General features: G+C 36.9%; 1 protein-coding gene across 1 annotated transcript in view; it reads right to left on the reverse strand.

The window, feature by feature from the left end:
* The window catches only part of TDRD9 (tudor domain containing 9), a gene marked incomplete at both ends in the record, with an annotated part of 85,671 nt that overhangs the window by 46,694 nt on the left and 22,903 nt on the right, over window positions 1–16,074 (reverse strand). Inside the window, 5 exons of the mRNA XM_080344622.1 lie at window positions 3,258–3,422; window positions 7,008–7,088; window positions 8,866–8,988; window positions 11,528–11,749; window positions 12,257–12,354. Of these exons, the coding sequence (XP_080200748.1) occupies window positions 3,258–3,422; window positions 7,008–7,088; window positions 8,866–8,988; window positions 11,528–11,749; window positions 12,257–12,354 (689 nt within the window). The remainder of the gene's footprint in view (window positions 1–3,257; window positions 3,423–7,007; window positions 7,089–8,865; window positions 8,989–11,527; window positions 11,750–12,256; window positions 12,355–16,074) is intronic.

Here is a 16,074-nt window from a genome sequence, read left to right on the forward strand (position 1 = left end):
ACAGCAATTCCAAAAGCCCAGTCAGAGCAAACTGAAATAATACAACATAATCAGAATACCTTTTGACAGCAGCTCAGTACCTTTCATCTGGACTCCCACTTCGGTTCCAGGGATTTGAAGGAGGTTTTACACTTGCAATCCAAAAACAAGACTCTCTTTTTTTGTCTTAGGCAAGAAGTAGAGACATGGGATTTCACAGATCTACTGCCAAAGACAAACATCTAGACTTCCTAATAGCGTACATTTTAAAAATCTGCTCACAGAATTAACTAATGATCCAATTAAATATCCAGAACAACGTGCTTACAATGTCCATTATACTAAAAGAAAAATAAACTATTTTTTATAAACCAATACTCAAAAATTAAGCAGTAGCACCTATAAATTACCCAATATCTGGGCAAGGGTAAGTCAATGCTGCACTGAAGAGTGTTTCTCCCTTCCTTCTTATTTTTTTTTTTTCCAACAAATGAAGCAATTCAAGTGGAAAGCTTTATTTTTGATTCAGCTACATGTCTATCTAGCTACAGCAAAGGGTTTACTGCATACAGGCATATAGAAGGAAAAAGCAGTGACAGGTATTTCTATTCATCTTCCAAATCACAACTGATATCAGTGAATACCCCAATTATCCACATCAGAACTATTCAAAGAAAATTTTTCTTTTCAAGCATAGTTTTAAAACATTATCACCTACGGAAATGAGTGACATGGCCTAGCCAAGAGCTCTGCAGGATTTGTAAAATAATTGTATATTTATACAGTAACATTCAATTATTTCAACATTTTTGGAGAAGGGCCCAAGTTTCATAACTCACAGCAAATGAGCCAGTTACAAAGGACTAAACTGATTCCAATCAAGATGCTTTAAAGAATGAATTATGATTTATGTCATCTGATTTTATAGTTAATAATTTTAAAATCGAAATGAACCTCAGAACAATTCTGTTTATCTAAAAAGCAAAGACTTTTAACTTCTGTATTCTTTTACGTGAATTTTATAGGCTTATATAAGCAAAAATAAAAGATAAAGAACCAAAGCCTGAAGCCTGTACCTCGGGCAGCTATCTAACTGATTTTGATTTTAGTATGATGAAAGACGTGCCCCTGCTTCCATATGGCAGCGTTAACTCATTAACTGCCTTAACACTCAGGCTCTGCTTTCATTTTTACTAGGTTGTTACATAAATCTTCTTAGACCTTCCATGTTTTGAAGTCTTTTTAAAATACAGCTACTATTCAGAGAAAATCTCCTTGCATAGCACTGTAAGAACCAAGATGCGAAACCAAACATTAGGGCTTTCTAATTCAATTTCTTCTTTTTTCATACATTTGAAGAAGAAAAATCAAGAGCACTTATGTGCTCCTGTTGTTGCCCAAAGGTACAAATAAGTTCTTGGACAATCATTCTTCTACTAAACAATCAAATGGCTATTGCTAGGACAACACAACATAAAGAAAATGATGAAAACTTAAAAAAAAAGCTAAATGCTCATATACACAGAAAATAAAAAGGGCATAAGCACTGAAAGCAGTTCCTTTTGTTCGTGATCTTTAAGGTGAAAGGTGTGGCTGCTGACATTCAGCTCAAAGCGCAGCTCTGACAAACACAACTTGACTGAACTAGACTCCTTACTGAATTTCTCGGTTATCTTTTTGTTGTCATCTACCATCAAAATCTTTCACAAAAGTCATATATTACATAATCTCCTCCATATTTTCTTTCTGAGCTGCCATACTTATGTATAAAAACTGACGAGCCAAGTGCTACGTGCATTTAGTTTATTGTTTTGGCTGCATTAAAACTTTAATAGTTTTCAGCCTTTTATTTTAGCTTGCCTGTGTTCAGACATAACCAATGCTTGCACTGTGTGCAGCGTGAGCAATTATCTTCCTCTGGGCTTCCCATAAACAACATGTTTGTTTTATTTCTCTCGTTTAATTTCTTCAGAATTGAGTGATGAAACCAAAGAAATAACATTATGTTCACATACTGCTACTTTTTAAGTGCATCCTCTTTTCTTCATTGTATTAACATTATAACAGTGTTCTAAATTATCAAAATTGATCAGTTATTACTCACATGCCCCAGTTATTTTTAGAGTGGTTGTCACTACTAAAACCTGAATGCATTTATTCTACTTTGCTTTAACCTGTTTATCTTGCCTAAGACCATAATACTGAAAGAGTTCAGACACTCAAGTAAATTCCTACGCAGCTGTTTTGTAACTGTAAACCAAACTCCTCTTATAAAGCCACAGATACCAGATTAATTCAAACTTACATCTATTCCTTCATTATCTGTCATCTGTGCAGATACATGCTGTACAACAGCATGTGGGGAGCTCTACAAACAAATATACCGCACACTTTATAAACTACAGATTGACACAGTAACTCAATCTTCGACATTACCACCCTCCTTAGGCATGGGAGCAGCAATTCTCCACTGTAGCCATACGGGCTGTTAAGTGGCCTCCAGGGATTTGGTGAAAATCTATTATTCCAACATATTTTCACCACTCAAAATTACGTATTTGCCACAGCAGCCTATGCAGCTACAACAGAAATGTGTTCAAAACTACTGCAGAACAGCTCTGGGACTACTGAAAAAAACAAAACCCAAACCAACAACAACAACAACCCCCTCAAACAAACAAAAAACAACAAAAACAAAAAAACACACACACAAAAAAAAACAAACACAAAACCCCAAACCATGTTAGTTACAGCTGATAGAGAAGCCAACTTGGTAACATCAAACTTCTAATTGTGCTTCTTTTCTGATGACTTCCTGTTCATTTCCTAGTTCTTTTTGCCTTTTTTACATAAGCAACATGAACCAACCAAGGAAATATTCCCCAAATTTGACAGCTGTATTCACAGAGGTCTGTAAGCCATCATATGTAACTTTCTGCTCAGACTTACCCATTGTTCTTGGATGGAAACTACCAAACAAATGGCTCATACTCCCTAAAATTCCCAACCCCTTTCATTCCATTTCTGTTACATGAAAGTAAAACGAGGCTGCTGGTAAGGACACTCCTGTTTTATCATCATACAGGGTGTTACAAAAAGACAGACTAAATTTCAAAGACATAAGGATTTCAAACTCGGTCCATCTTTTTGAAACACGTTAATTCTTACCTAGAGCTGTAAAATAAAACTGGTTATTTTTAATTTTATTTTACAGCTTTCAATTGACTATTCCAATTTCTTTCTTAGTATGCCTGAAGAAATAGTTATATTTACAATACCTGGAAATGCACACAGTACTTTAAATCATCAAGATAATATTCTTCAATTTCATAAGGTCTGCCTTCCACCTTAAACACACAGGCTGGATTCAGACCGTCATGAACCGGAAGTGCAAAGTAGTCTGCAAATTCTTCACAGTTGATGGAAGCAGACATCAGTATTATCTGTTTAAAATAGCACAGCAGATATAAAACATTAATTTTAACACAAAATGCCATGTTGCACTGGAATTTCCACTTATTGTTTATGTTGAAATGGTCTAATTCAGTTACTACAAGTACATATCCTAGTACATACTACATATCCGCCTTTAAGACAATCAAAGCTAAATGCTTAAGATTCCCTAGGTAGCACTGGAGAAAGGTAAGCACCTGTGGAACAGATCCGGCCAAACAGCTAGCATAGACAATGTGAAAAACTTTTTCATGTGGTCAAAGTTCAACCTAAAACCATATAGTACTCTTCTTCAAGCTTATGAGCTCTACCTGGTCCTGAAAAGAAAAAACATATACGCTAATATTTTCAACTCCAGTTATACTAGTTAGATTAGCTATCAGTGCCTTTAACTCCTTCAAAAGATGGGCTTACTCCTGTAAGAGCAGTAGCTGTAATTATAACCAGCCTTAAAAATGGTACTATGATTTTGAAATGTGTCAAATTTTCTCTCAGTTTCAATTAACTTATGTAACCTAAACCTCTCAAGGACCACATTAAGCTCCTTGCTTTGTTTGCTGACTCTACCAAGAATCCTAACCTGCATTCACCAAACCAAAGAATGAACAAACAAACAAAAAAAAAAATCATGTTTTCTATGTGGTGACCTTATTTTTCAATTAATATGAAATTCAAAATTTACAGCTTTGTTGTCTTCTCCCCAGTTAGATAGCATATGTGCAAAATGGTGGAAGGGAGAAGAACGAAGTAAAGTAGTGGCTATGGCTATTTACCCTCTAATCCCTCTATTTGGAATGCTGGAATGCGCTGCCACTGCTCAGCACAGGTAGCTGGAATAGACTAGAGAGCTTCACCGTGAAAAGGACAAAGAGCTGGGAAGTTATAATGAGATGTGTAGTGTTCAGCTGCTTTATCTTCAGGACTCCTAAGCCACTCTAAGCAGTACTTGTACACTGGGACACAGCCAGTCCTCTTTTGCTCTCCTGACACGTCACATGAATTCAAAACCAGAATGAAATAAAGCACCCTAAACCCACTCCTCTCCCCTACTCCAAAAACAAACAAAAAAGAATAAAATACTGGAGCATCCACCTTATGAATTGACAAGCAGGCAAGATAATGAAGCGGGCATTGTACCACTGTGCTCAGCTCCAAAGCATACGCAAAAGCACGAGGAATACATGCAGAGGGCATGCTAAATCAACAAGTCATTCAATAAGATCTGGGAAGGAGGAGAAATTTGAAAGGATATAATTCCACAAATATGATATGAAACCCGTCCCACTACAGCACAAACTGCCTCATAGCTCAGTAGATTATGGCTCCCCTGCGCTAGGAAAATAGGCTAAATGTAACCTTGCCTGAGGGCTATTGAAACAAAATCCAATCAAAGTTACCCTAACTGTGGTTACAGGCAAGGAATATTAAATTACATCTTATTTTAGACTATTTTTAATTTGTACTTGGTAACCTGCATGGAGTCCTTCCAAACTAGAAGGAAAAGGACAAGTTCCTAACAAAGTGCCTGAAGGATGGTATAGTAAACCAAGAGTTTGATTTACTCCCAAAGTAGAAATTCAATGGGCATGTATCCCCAGCGTGGCAGAGGAACACACTGGAATGGAAGGTAATCAAAGCAGGCAGCTCTTAAGATCAAGCACTCCAAAACCACTCGTGCAGCATCGATATGTCTAAAGCCCCACCGTATCATACCAAAAATATGCACAATAAGAACAACTTCTCACTTCAGTTGTCCCTGAATAGCAATTTGCTAGAATCTCTACAAACAACAGCCTTAGAACAGTCAGTCAATCAAATGTCTGCTCTGTGATCTAAAAACAATAATCTGCACCAGCCATCTGCCAGAAAACTCTGTATAGTCTGTAAGTGAACCACAACAAGCAGGCCTTGTCCTCCACATGTCAGAATCACTCTTGCTGTCCTCTTAGTTGAGGCAATGTTGAATCACCTACAGCTTCTGTGGTCTGTAATGTCCAGATTAGGAGACAAACACCTCATGTCTATTTCATATCACCCTGAATTATAAATACTTCCCCCTTCCCAAACAGGCCTCCTTGCACCCTTTTGTTTCATGAATCCAGGGGGCCTTGGAGGACAATCTCGCATTCTCTAAATGAATTTGCCACAGTTCTTCAAAAGGGGCTGAAAAGGGATGAAGTAAGAGACACTGGACTTAATGTATAAATTCAAACTGGATTACCTATTCTACTCTGCTAAAATCCAGGAATTGAGATCAAGAGTTCACCCCTCCCCACCACAAAAATATCCAATTGGACACCCCCCCCCAACATAAGATTGTCAGATTTATACAATATGAATTTGTCATCTGAAGAAACATCTGCAGAGTGATATAAAGGAGAGAAAGTTTTCCAGTGACAGTTTTGAGAGATTTAGTCAGAATCATAATAAAAAAAATATTTCAGGAACCTATAAAATAAAAATGTTTCCTAACAGAAAACAGGATAGGACCTGCAGGGATTCCTGCCATTGACAACAACCAGATAATCAGCACGAAGGGCAAACTTTTCACAAATGGAGTATGATCAAAATATTTGCTATTCTCAGCAGGCAGAGCCAAGTGCTAGGAAAGGCTGAACAGCTTCACACTACTGTGTATGAATTTAAAGACAAGTGAGTTTTCTTATTGGCAAGAAAAGGGATAAAAAGCAAAAGACATGAAATGCACAGACATACCCTATGCCAACTGGAAGGGCACTTCCAGCAGGTGAGAGCATGCTTCAAATACCTAAAGACCAAATTATGTGAATTTGAATCAATGTGGTGGTTTGTACAGAAGAAAACAGATTCCCTTTGAATAGCAACAAAAACAACCAACACGGACTCAGGTTACGTCTGTTTTGTTCAGAAAAGTTTGCATTAACTGAAAAATTAACTGAAGCACTTAAGGGATATGTACAGTCTCACAAAATTTCCACACTCCCAAACAGCTGCACAGGAATACACCTAGTTACCCTGTCACCTCTATTTCATTTCCTGCAATTCAAGATTCCATTAGTTTGAGACCAGAAAGACTAAATATTGCTAAATCTCCACAGCTCTGCTTTAGTACAAAGCACAATTATCTAACACATAGACAAAAATCTCAGTCATGTTTTACTACCAGTTCTGCTTAGAAATTACAATACAGCATTTCTGGCTTTTGCTGTTTTTCCAAATACGTTGTCCCATTTAAAAAGCTCAGTATTTCCAAGAGTTAATGCTACCATACATATTTAACCAAGGATAAGTACTGCCCTCAATACGTAATTCCAGCCAAATATCCATCTTGCATTTTTCAGCCTTAAGCAGACTTTAGAAACTAATGCATTCTAACATGAGGAAAAAAAAGCCCAGTCTCTCAGAACACATTATAGCAGCCAGGAGAAGAATGCCCTTTAGCTTGCTTCTTATGAAAAGCAATAAAGTAAATAATATTTTAGCAAAAAATAATGACACATTTTGAAGTAGGTTCTTTAAAACATGCCATTCGTACATCAAACACGTGTAAAAATTTATTCTTGCAAGAAAAAGTATCAGGATATATTTGAACCTACCTTTACAGATTGTGAATTTGTACGCAACAGTTTACGGATCACCAAGAGCAAGAAATCCATTTCTTCTGTACGTTCATGCACCTGGAAGACATTATCCACAATTATTTTTCATTAATTCATGCTCTTCTTTTTGACAATATCTTCCTTTGATACTCAATTTCATGCTCTATTTTCCTAACTCGGAATAATAATAGTTTCATAGAAGAAAATGCACCTTCTAAGACTGTGCATATTAATCACATTTAAAAATCCCAAGACAGCTTTTCAAATGACTACAGCACACCTTGTGAAAATCATATGCCACTATAAAGTCATCAAAATTGTAGAATGAGTAGAAAACCAATTGTTAGCTCTAGACACTAGTTCTACTAGAGCTCACAGTAACAGCTGAGGTGATCCTGCAGATGGGTAAGTCAACTGTACTGGTAAGATCATAAATGATCCAGGCAGGGACTAAGTCAGCTTGTCTAAGAGCTAAGCAAATGGAATTGACTCCCTGTGTTTCCAATGGCTTCTAGCTATGATCAAAATACACAATTGCTTCCCAAAACACTATTTTCCACCCAATTCTTTACATATCCTAGCATCTGACTTTTCTGGTTGGTCCTTGCAGTTCACTAAATACTGCTTCTCAACATTAGTGATGATTATCATAAACCATTTTTAAATTATTAATTTAACTACATTAAGTGCAACAGCTTTTTACAGAGCTTAACATTCAAAGGTAAACATTCAACCCCTATAATGAGCATATTCTAACATAATATAAAGACATACTTATATTCAATACTCCCCCAATACAAAAAAGATGTAGCTAGGGCAGTTTTCAGGCTGACAGCAAGACTTTGCTGTGACAAGTCACAATTTTCAGACTTAGGATTGCTTTGGTATGTTCCTAAATGGCTGCAGTACTCTAACAGGTCTGAGACCTGCAATAAGAATGGAGAACATCTGATCGACAAAGGGAGATTTTGGGTTATTTTTGCCTGTCTGAATGAAGTCCTAAAGTTTCTTACTACAGAAGTGCAACTATTTGCTTAATATTTTCCATTTTTTCAATGTGCGACGCAGTGATGCCAGCCTTCATTACTACAGTAATGGTGTAAGGGTATAACAAGTACTGTCTCCCTTCCCCTCATATACCCAAGAATCAAAGTCACTCTCAGTTACAATACTCTTATGGAATAAGAATTAAAACTAGCGTTTAAAAAAGTCCTCTTCTGTGCCACTACATCCCACAATTTAGTCTTACACTTTACATGTGATTTACAGTCAGTTTGCAAAAGCACAATTTCACATCTGACTATATTTAACGGTCAAATACTGTTTATCTCAGAAAATGAGCATAAACCCACAAAAATATACAAATCACAAATCTTACTAGTATATTTTCTTTAGTTTTTTAGTTAAGTGACAGCAGTAATGATGAATCCACACAAATGGACTGTAAATCCATTTAGAAGACAGAGAATTTTCAGGGGGTTATTTTATTTTTCAGGATATCCCTGAGGAGTAAAGACTCTAAGGGCAGTAACATCCAAAAGAGTAAAAACCAGGTGCCTCCTCATAGGCCTACCCAGAAATGATCTTGGAATCCAGGTAGTGGATCTTCAGAACCATTTCAAGGTGTTCACAACAAAGGCCAAGCACTGTCAAACATCCCCATCTCCCTACTCAGTTCTAAACTTCATTGCTCAAAGGAACAAGACAAGGCTATTTAAAGAAGTGTTAGCTGAGGCAACTTACACAAAGCATCTTTACAAGTAGATGTCTGCATTTTTCTTTCTCTAGCATGGTAAGAAAGACAAAAAAGAAGGTTCTATTAATATGAAATTTAAATTTATTTCCACCAACTTACTTCATCAATGAAAATGTGTGTGAATTTAGTTAGGCTTTTGGCACAAACGACTTTCTCAAGAAGAACTCCAGTTGTCATGTACAGCAACCTTGTCTCCTTTGTGGAAATGTTCTCTAAACTTACCTAATACAATGAGGAAAATACAGATGTGGACAGTTAATGTATTTACAGGAATGATGCATCTGAAAGAACTCCAAAATGAAATACAGTACAAACCCATGAGAATTATTCACTCAAACTTGTAAAAGACGGTACAAATGTGTTTTTAAAGCCCAGAATCAGTTAACTCAGGAAGCAAACGTTTTCTTTGGGAGAAATAAAAAAAAAAACCAAACCCAGAAGTTTGTACAATAAAGGATCAAAACTTCTTGCTGGGGAGTCTAGCCTGAGAACTCTTCAAAGGCTTCTAAAGGTACATAAGTGGATCTTTCCACTCAGAAGGAAGATTTTGCCAAGGCATAATTTGCTTATTGGACAGGAGAAAAGTAAAGAGGTGCAAGATATCATAAAGACCCAGCAACTTATCCCTGAAAGCTCTACAATCCTATATTCAACAATGGATTTTCATCTCTAAAATACTTCTGTAACTTTAGCTATCTCAAGTGCTGCCTACCTAGGCAGGCAGGCAGAGCCATGACCATCTTTTCACCTTCCACATTTATAAGAGCCTAGAGCAGACAAGCTGTCACATGCAGGGACAGGAGTTGGACTTGATGATCCTTGTGGGTCCCTTCCAACTCAGGACATTCTGTAACTGTTCAACTTCTATTTCTGCACAGTTCACACAGGTACTTATAAAACAAGCACCACACATCCACATACACTGTCCTGAAGAGGGTTTGGAAGCACATCACTGTTTAACATCTTTACGACTCATTACCCTAATGAATCAATTTAGCAGTTTCATGACTAAGTATCAAGCCATATAAACCACTTAGTTTGGAAACTACTTCTGAAAAAAACAACATACATAATCCACAGTAATTCTACAAGGCAATAAGTGGAAGTTATTAATAGTAACTTAGTTAAGAACTGAGATGTCAGATCATAATTCCCATGTAGTTATCTAGAATGTTGACCTCTCAGAACTGAAATTTCTTTAGTAAGTGATTGAGCATAAAGAGTAGTTTTAATTCATCTTCCAATCTTCCTGTGGAAAACTTACACTTCAGAGTAGTCTAAAATCAAGGGGGGGAGGGGGGGGCACGCATGTGCAGAACAACATTTTCCTATTACACCGTTTGTTAAACACATATCAAAAGAAACTCCTAATATTTGATATTTAGACAAAGGACAGCATTCAGTAGGGATGACAATAAAGATTCTTTTGATGCAAAAATGAAGCTGATGCATCTGTGTAGCCCTGTAATGTGGTATCACTATTACTATTATAGTAACAAGCTATAAGCTTTGTAGGGAGGTTGCAAGGCCTCAGGACTACGGGATGTCAAGTCTGCTCTCTCTGAGCTTTTCTTGATCTGCCTCTACCTTTGCTTTTTGTGGTCTGTGATAGCAATTTACTGCAATGTAAACAGGCCTGGTGCAGTAGCAGAGACCTTGGGAAGTGGAGACACAGGATGCGAAGCAGAAGAAAACAGACATGGGATAACAGATGAGGCAGGAACTTGGCACTGGAGAACCCACGTGATGAACAACTCCATAATGGTCAGTTAAAAATACTGCCCCCCCTCAAACCTGGACAAAATTGTTTTTTATGGGTAACAATGAGAAAGCACCTAACATATATAAATGGCCCCATATGCAGTACATTTGGATGTAACCTGGAGCTGCAGATTAATGAAGAAAAAGAAATATGTAAATGCATGTTAACAAACATATCAATATGACCTTAAGTGGAAGAAAGAAAGGAAGAAACAACAAGAAAAAGAATAGAAAGGAAGAAGAACCAACATGCATTCCTCCCAGCAAAGGACTCCAGTGGAAGACAACTCTCCATAACCTTCCTGCCAACACCAGTGTGAACCCACCAGTCTCAGGACACAGAGAAACTGGTCCAGAGATGGCTATGGTCAAACCACCAGCGAAAGGATAATCATAGCAGTTCACTGTGGTTACTGGCAAAGAGCTGATTAAAGCACCGTTAGCTGTGCCAAAAGATGAAAGTAGCATCCACTTTAAAAATGGAGGGATAGACCTGAGTTTCAAGCTGAGTTTGACAAAATTAAAGCAGGAGGTAAAATTATGAGGAATAATTAGTTCCAAGTTTTGCAGGTGTTAAGAAAAAAAGGCCAGGACATTCACAAAACAATCTGACCATAAATGCATAGAAGTTTGGACATAGCAGACCGGTAAATGTAAAGCCAAACGAATCAAGTACGTTAATTAAAGATTTTAGAGGAAAAGTGACAGAACACACTTATCCTGCAACAATTTCAATGATTAATGATATGAGTCCAATTATCAGAATGCAGACAATTAAGTATTTCTGTTGGAATCTCCCTAGCATTTATAGTTGTTTAATGTTAAAAGCTTAAACATTTTATTATGTATGTTTAACAGGAGATGGCTAGAAATATGGAATTCCACTTTAAAAGCAGATTGTCTAACATATCTTCAGTATAATAGATATGCTTAAAAGTAATTGAGAAAGAAGATACAGTATTTTTAATGTGTTTTTAAATACAATCCGATTTTCTTATACCTGGTATCCTACAAGTTCACCGAGTGTCCATGATCGTTCCTTGCTAATCCACCTGGCAATGCTGCTGGCACCAATTTTCCGAGGCTGGGTAACAGCAATGTTGCAGTAGATAGATCGCTGAATGCAATAATCCAAAATATATTGTGGAATCTGTGTACTCTTACCACTGCCAGTTGCTCCTTGTACAATCACAACTGAATTGTTTTCTATCAGAGACACTATCTGAAACAATTTTTCAAGAAAACTCATAAGTCTACAAAACAACTCAAAACAGATTTCAAAAAAATATCTGAAATATCAATAGCTTTCAGGCCACATAGCACAATGTTTTACCAAGATTTGATTTTTTTTCTATCATTGGCTAGGCATCTATAGATAACTGGACTCCCAAAACACATTAGAAGGTCACAGAAAAGAACATGGCCACACACTCACCTATGTATTTTATGTGAATACCTATAAACAGCAAGTATAACAGCAATGCTTCTTCCTCTAAGAATTTTTATACAATGGTTTTGTACAATGAACAAAAGTTTTCTACAATGCTTAAAACAGAAACAGAGGTTTCCTTCTGGAAAATAAAACAACAACGCCACCAACACACAAAAAACACAAACAAAAAACCACACATAAACCAACAAAAAAACCACCACCACAAACAAAACCAAACCCATCAAAATGAAACATGATTTTCAGCTTTACTCCATAATGAAAGTACAACAAAATTACCTCTTCCCTGTGTTTGGCTATGGGCATATTCACACCTTCATGGTTAGTCATTGACACAGAAGTCCAATCACTTGATTCACACTGAGACACTGAAGTATCTAGGCATAAAAACAACCAAGGGTAAGTTATTTCAATAGAGAAAGGGAAAGACCAGCAGGAGAATATGATCACAGGATTTGGAAACCTAAGTGCCACCAAATATGAATCACATACTTATGAATATTCACAGAATTAATACTTCATAACAGGTTGAAGAGATATTCTCTGTTTATGCTATTACTGTTTTACTGCTTATAAGCTACTGTTAGTGTCAAGGATGTACATAATTATATAATTCTACGTGCTTTTATCTCAATAATAAAAAATAGCATTTTTGTATAGTTTGCATTACAACTGCCAAATCTACCCGTTCCAAATAACTTTTGGACAATACTGAAAAAAATATATCATATTCATGTACACACATCTTGTTTCCCTTAAAGCCTATTGGATCCACAGTACAAAATAACCCATACTTCAATACAAAGACCACTTTATTTCTACCACTTGGCATTTAAAATGAGTCTGGTAAGTACCATGATGACTTTTCCATGTGATACAACATTCTGCAGTCTCTTTGCAGGAGTTGATCTCTGTTAGCACTGGGAAATACACAACAAAACAAACAAAACCCAACAACTTACAGTGCTACCGTGAGTTTCTGCTCAGCCTCCTGCTGTCAGTTTGACCAGGAAAAACAGAAGAGTGACTGAACAGTTGTGGAGGCAGGTGTAGATGGGGAAAACCACCTCAAGACTTCGGTAAGCTACAATTTTTGCAAGCTACCATTAGACAATTTGGCTAAAAAAAAAAAAAAAATGCTCACTATACTGAAATAAAAAATGGAAATGCTTTCTGTTTTAAATGGGTTTCATCACATCCTATGGTAAAATTTACTTATTTGCATACAAATAATAAAAACTGTAAGAAATAAACACAGCAGCAGGAAAGAAATCTAGTGTTCTTTTTACAGGGGAAATATTTGCTGTAAAATAAAGGTTACAAATTAAATGACTGACCACACAGTTATAGCTTCCTTCCTTGGGAAGGGTTTCTAACAGTCACACAGCAGTGAAGCAGAAACTGGCAGAAGTTCTTTTGTCCCTGTACCACATCTGAACCTGCTCCAACCCACCAAATTGTCTTTAAGTGTCAAGGAATACAAAATGACTTATTCCCACATTAAAACAAACCCCCAAAATCCAGACAGTTCATTAAGGCAGTTTCATAAAGCACTAAAACCCAGAGTTCTCCTGAAACCGCACTGTCCGACAAAAAAGCTTCTTTACCTGCATTCTATGTAATACAACAGTCATCGCACAGTGATTAACACCAAAACACATACAAAATGGAACTTAATATCCATAGAAAATATTAACTGTCCTTTTTAAAACACTTTTGGTCAAGTTTCTAAATATATTCCCCAGGAAAATTCATATGTAACCTTCTGTCACAGCGACACTGTACCAAGGCTGACTTGGCTTCCCTCTGGCACAAACATGTCACTACTGAGACATCAGTGGCTCTGCAGGATTTGACCAATGCTGGAAGAAACCTCAAGCTGCCACAGAAAAGATCCCAGTGTCAGCGTTTTCCTGCTAAAGCAACACAGCCTTCCCACCTCCATCAGGTCTTCCACGTAACAATTGCAATTTTGAAAAATGTGCTGAGAGTATGCAACAGAAGACAGCAACAGTTCTATAGCAGTGCTTATAAAAAGAAAAAAAAGGACAAAAAAAGTAAATTATGTGTTCAGATTCACATTATAACTTTCTCTAACACAGTAAAACCCCCCTATAATAAGAATAAATTAACCTAAAATTCAAGTAAGAATTTTATTTAAAAAATAACAAAGGAACAAAACAGAAACAAATGAACAACTATCAGCATTCATGTACCTGCTGAGTAACCAGACCAATTCAATCAATTTTGTATATATAATTTTTTTCATTAATGAAATGTAACTTTTTTAATATTGCTTTTTATTTGACAGGTCTATGTCCTAAGCACAGAAGTTCGGAAAAAAATTCTACCAAAAGTAAACAGTCATCCAAAATTTGTCACCATCAATAAGCAGAGTTTGAGAACTGGTAGCCATGTAACCATTTAGTAGATGCTGCAAGTACTAAAAACTGGAACGGGCTGCCCAGGGGAGTTGTGGAGTCGCCTTCTCTGGAGACATTCAAAACCCGCCTGGACACCTTCCTGTGTAACCTCACCTAGGTGTTCCTGCTCCGGTAGGGGGATTGGACTGGATGATCTTTCAAGGTCCCTTCAAATCCCTGACATTCTGTGAAAAACTGTATGGTTTGGTTTTTTTTTCCTCTACAAAACATGTGCTCTGTGCTTAAACTGAACAAAAACATTACTGAGTTTGCCTGGGGAACTAATACCATGACAACTGTGAGGCTTCTCTGTTAGTATCTAGAGCAGACAGAACAGTCTTGGGCTTAAGTAAACTGAGAACTTCAGATGAACAGCTTGACCTGACCCCAGCCACCACCAAAAGGCCAACTCGAACAAACCAAGGATACGAACTTTTTCTGAAATCCAATAGGATCATTAGTGAAAAAAAAAAACAAAACAAAATTGGGACTGGGAACTTGGGTAATCATCTTACAAGACATTAAACCCCCCCTCCTTTTTTTTTTTTTCTTTCTTCAAAGGAAAGGTATTGTTCTGAACAATGAAGACTTGCTGCAGAATAGAAATACTTGAATATACACCCCTATGAAAGTTCCAAGGTTATTCTACTAATTTAAATAACCATTCAACTCTGAACTCTATACAACACAGAGTAATTAATTTTTTTTAACATTATTTATGTAATAAATCCCCAAATGAGAACTGCAAATACAGTGGCATCAAGGAGTTACAGGACTACATTATTAAGACTCGGACAACAAACGAAACTACCCCACACCTTTGTAAGTCATCCTGCTCAAACACACACCTTGGATTCTGATGTACAGAGAACACAGGACACTTCCAATCTGAAAATAATAAATTGAGGAAGCATCCAACTGCCCATCATGCTGTTTTATTACAAGAAAAATATTTCTGTGTATAAGAAGCATTGATGCTAATCCAGAATGAATAATGATATTAATTTCTCTATTTAGCATCAGTGCAAAAAGAAACTGAAAACTCAGTTATAAGAAAGATGAACTTGCCCGCTCACTTTCTTTTCTATTATAATAAAGTTATGTAGAGGTATGCCATGAGTAAAACAGTCTATTGCCAATGGAAAGAACAATTTTCCAACATCTCTGTTATTGCAGTCCATATAGCAGGTGTATTCCTTCTGGTATCCGTTTCCTGAATTGAATTTGAAAACATCCTTTAACCCAAGATTAGATCTTTGTATTCACCAATTCTGGGAGATTGTACAACTGGATCTTGGGATTTGCCACTAATCAAATTTAAATGAGATGCACAAAAAAGATATATACTTTAAATTACTGAGATGCTTCTGTGTCACTGATCATTCTTCCACTGAATTACAAACACACAAAGCGATTACAGTTTGCAAGCCAGCTCATGGGAAAGGAAAGCCACAGGCAACCACCAGCTTCCTGCACTGAGCCACAAAGCATCAGGACTTCACTGCAAGTCAGAACGCAAAGCACATGAAGATATTGCTGAATCAGCCCAGAAGAGCTTAATCCACAGCCTGGGCAAAGTAATTTTCCTTCCTGACAGGGAAAAACAGGCTAATGGTTTTCTGTCTTGAAGTCTTGATTGCTGAAGGATGCCCTCCAGGTAACATTAGAACCCTT

Source organism: Nesoenas mayeri, assembly GCF_963082525.1.
Source record: "Nesoenas mayeri genome assembly, chromosome: 5".
Classification (NCBI taxonomy): domain Eukaryota; kingdom Metazoa; phylum Chordata; class Aves; order Columbiformes; family Columbidae; genus Nesoenas; species Nesoenas mayeri.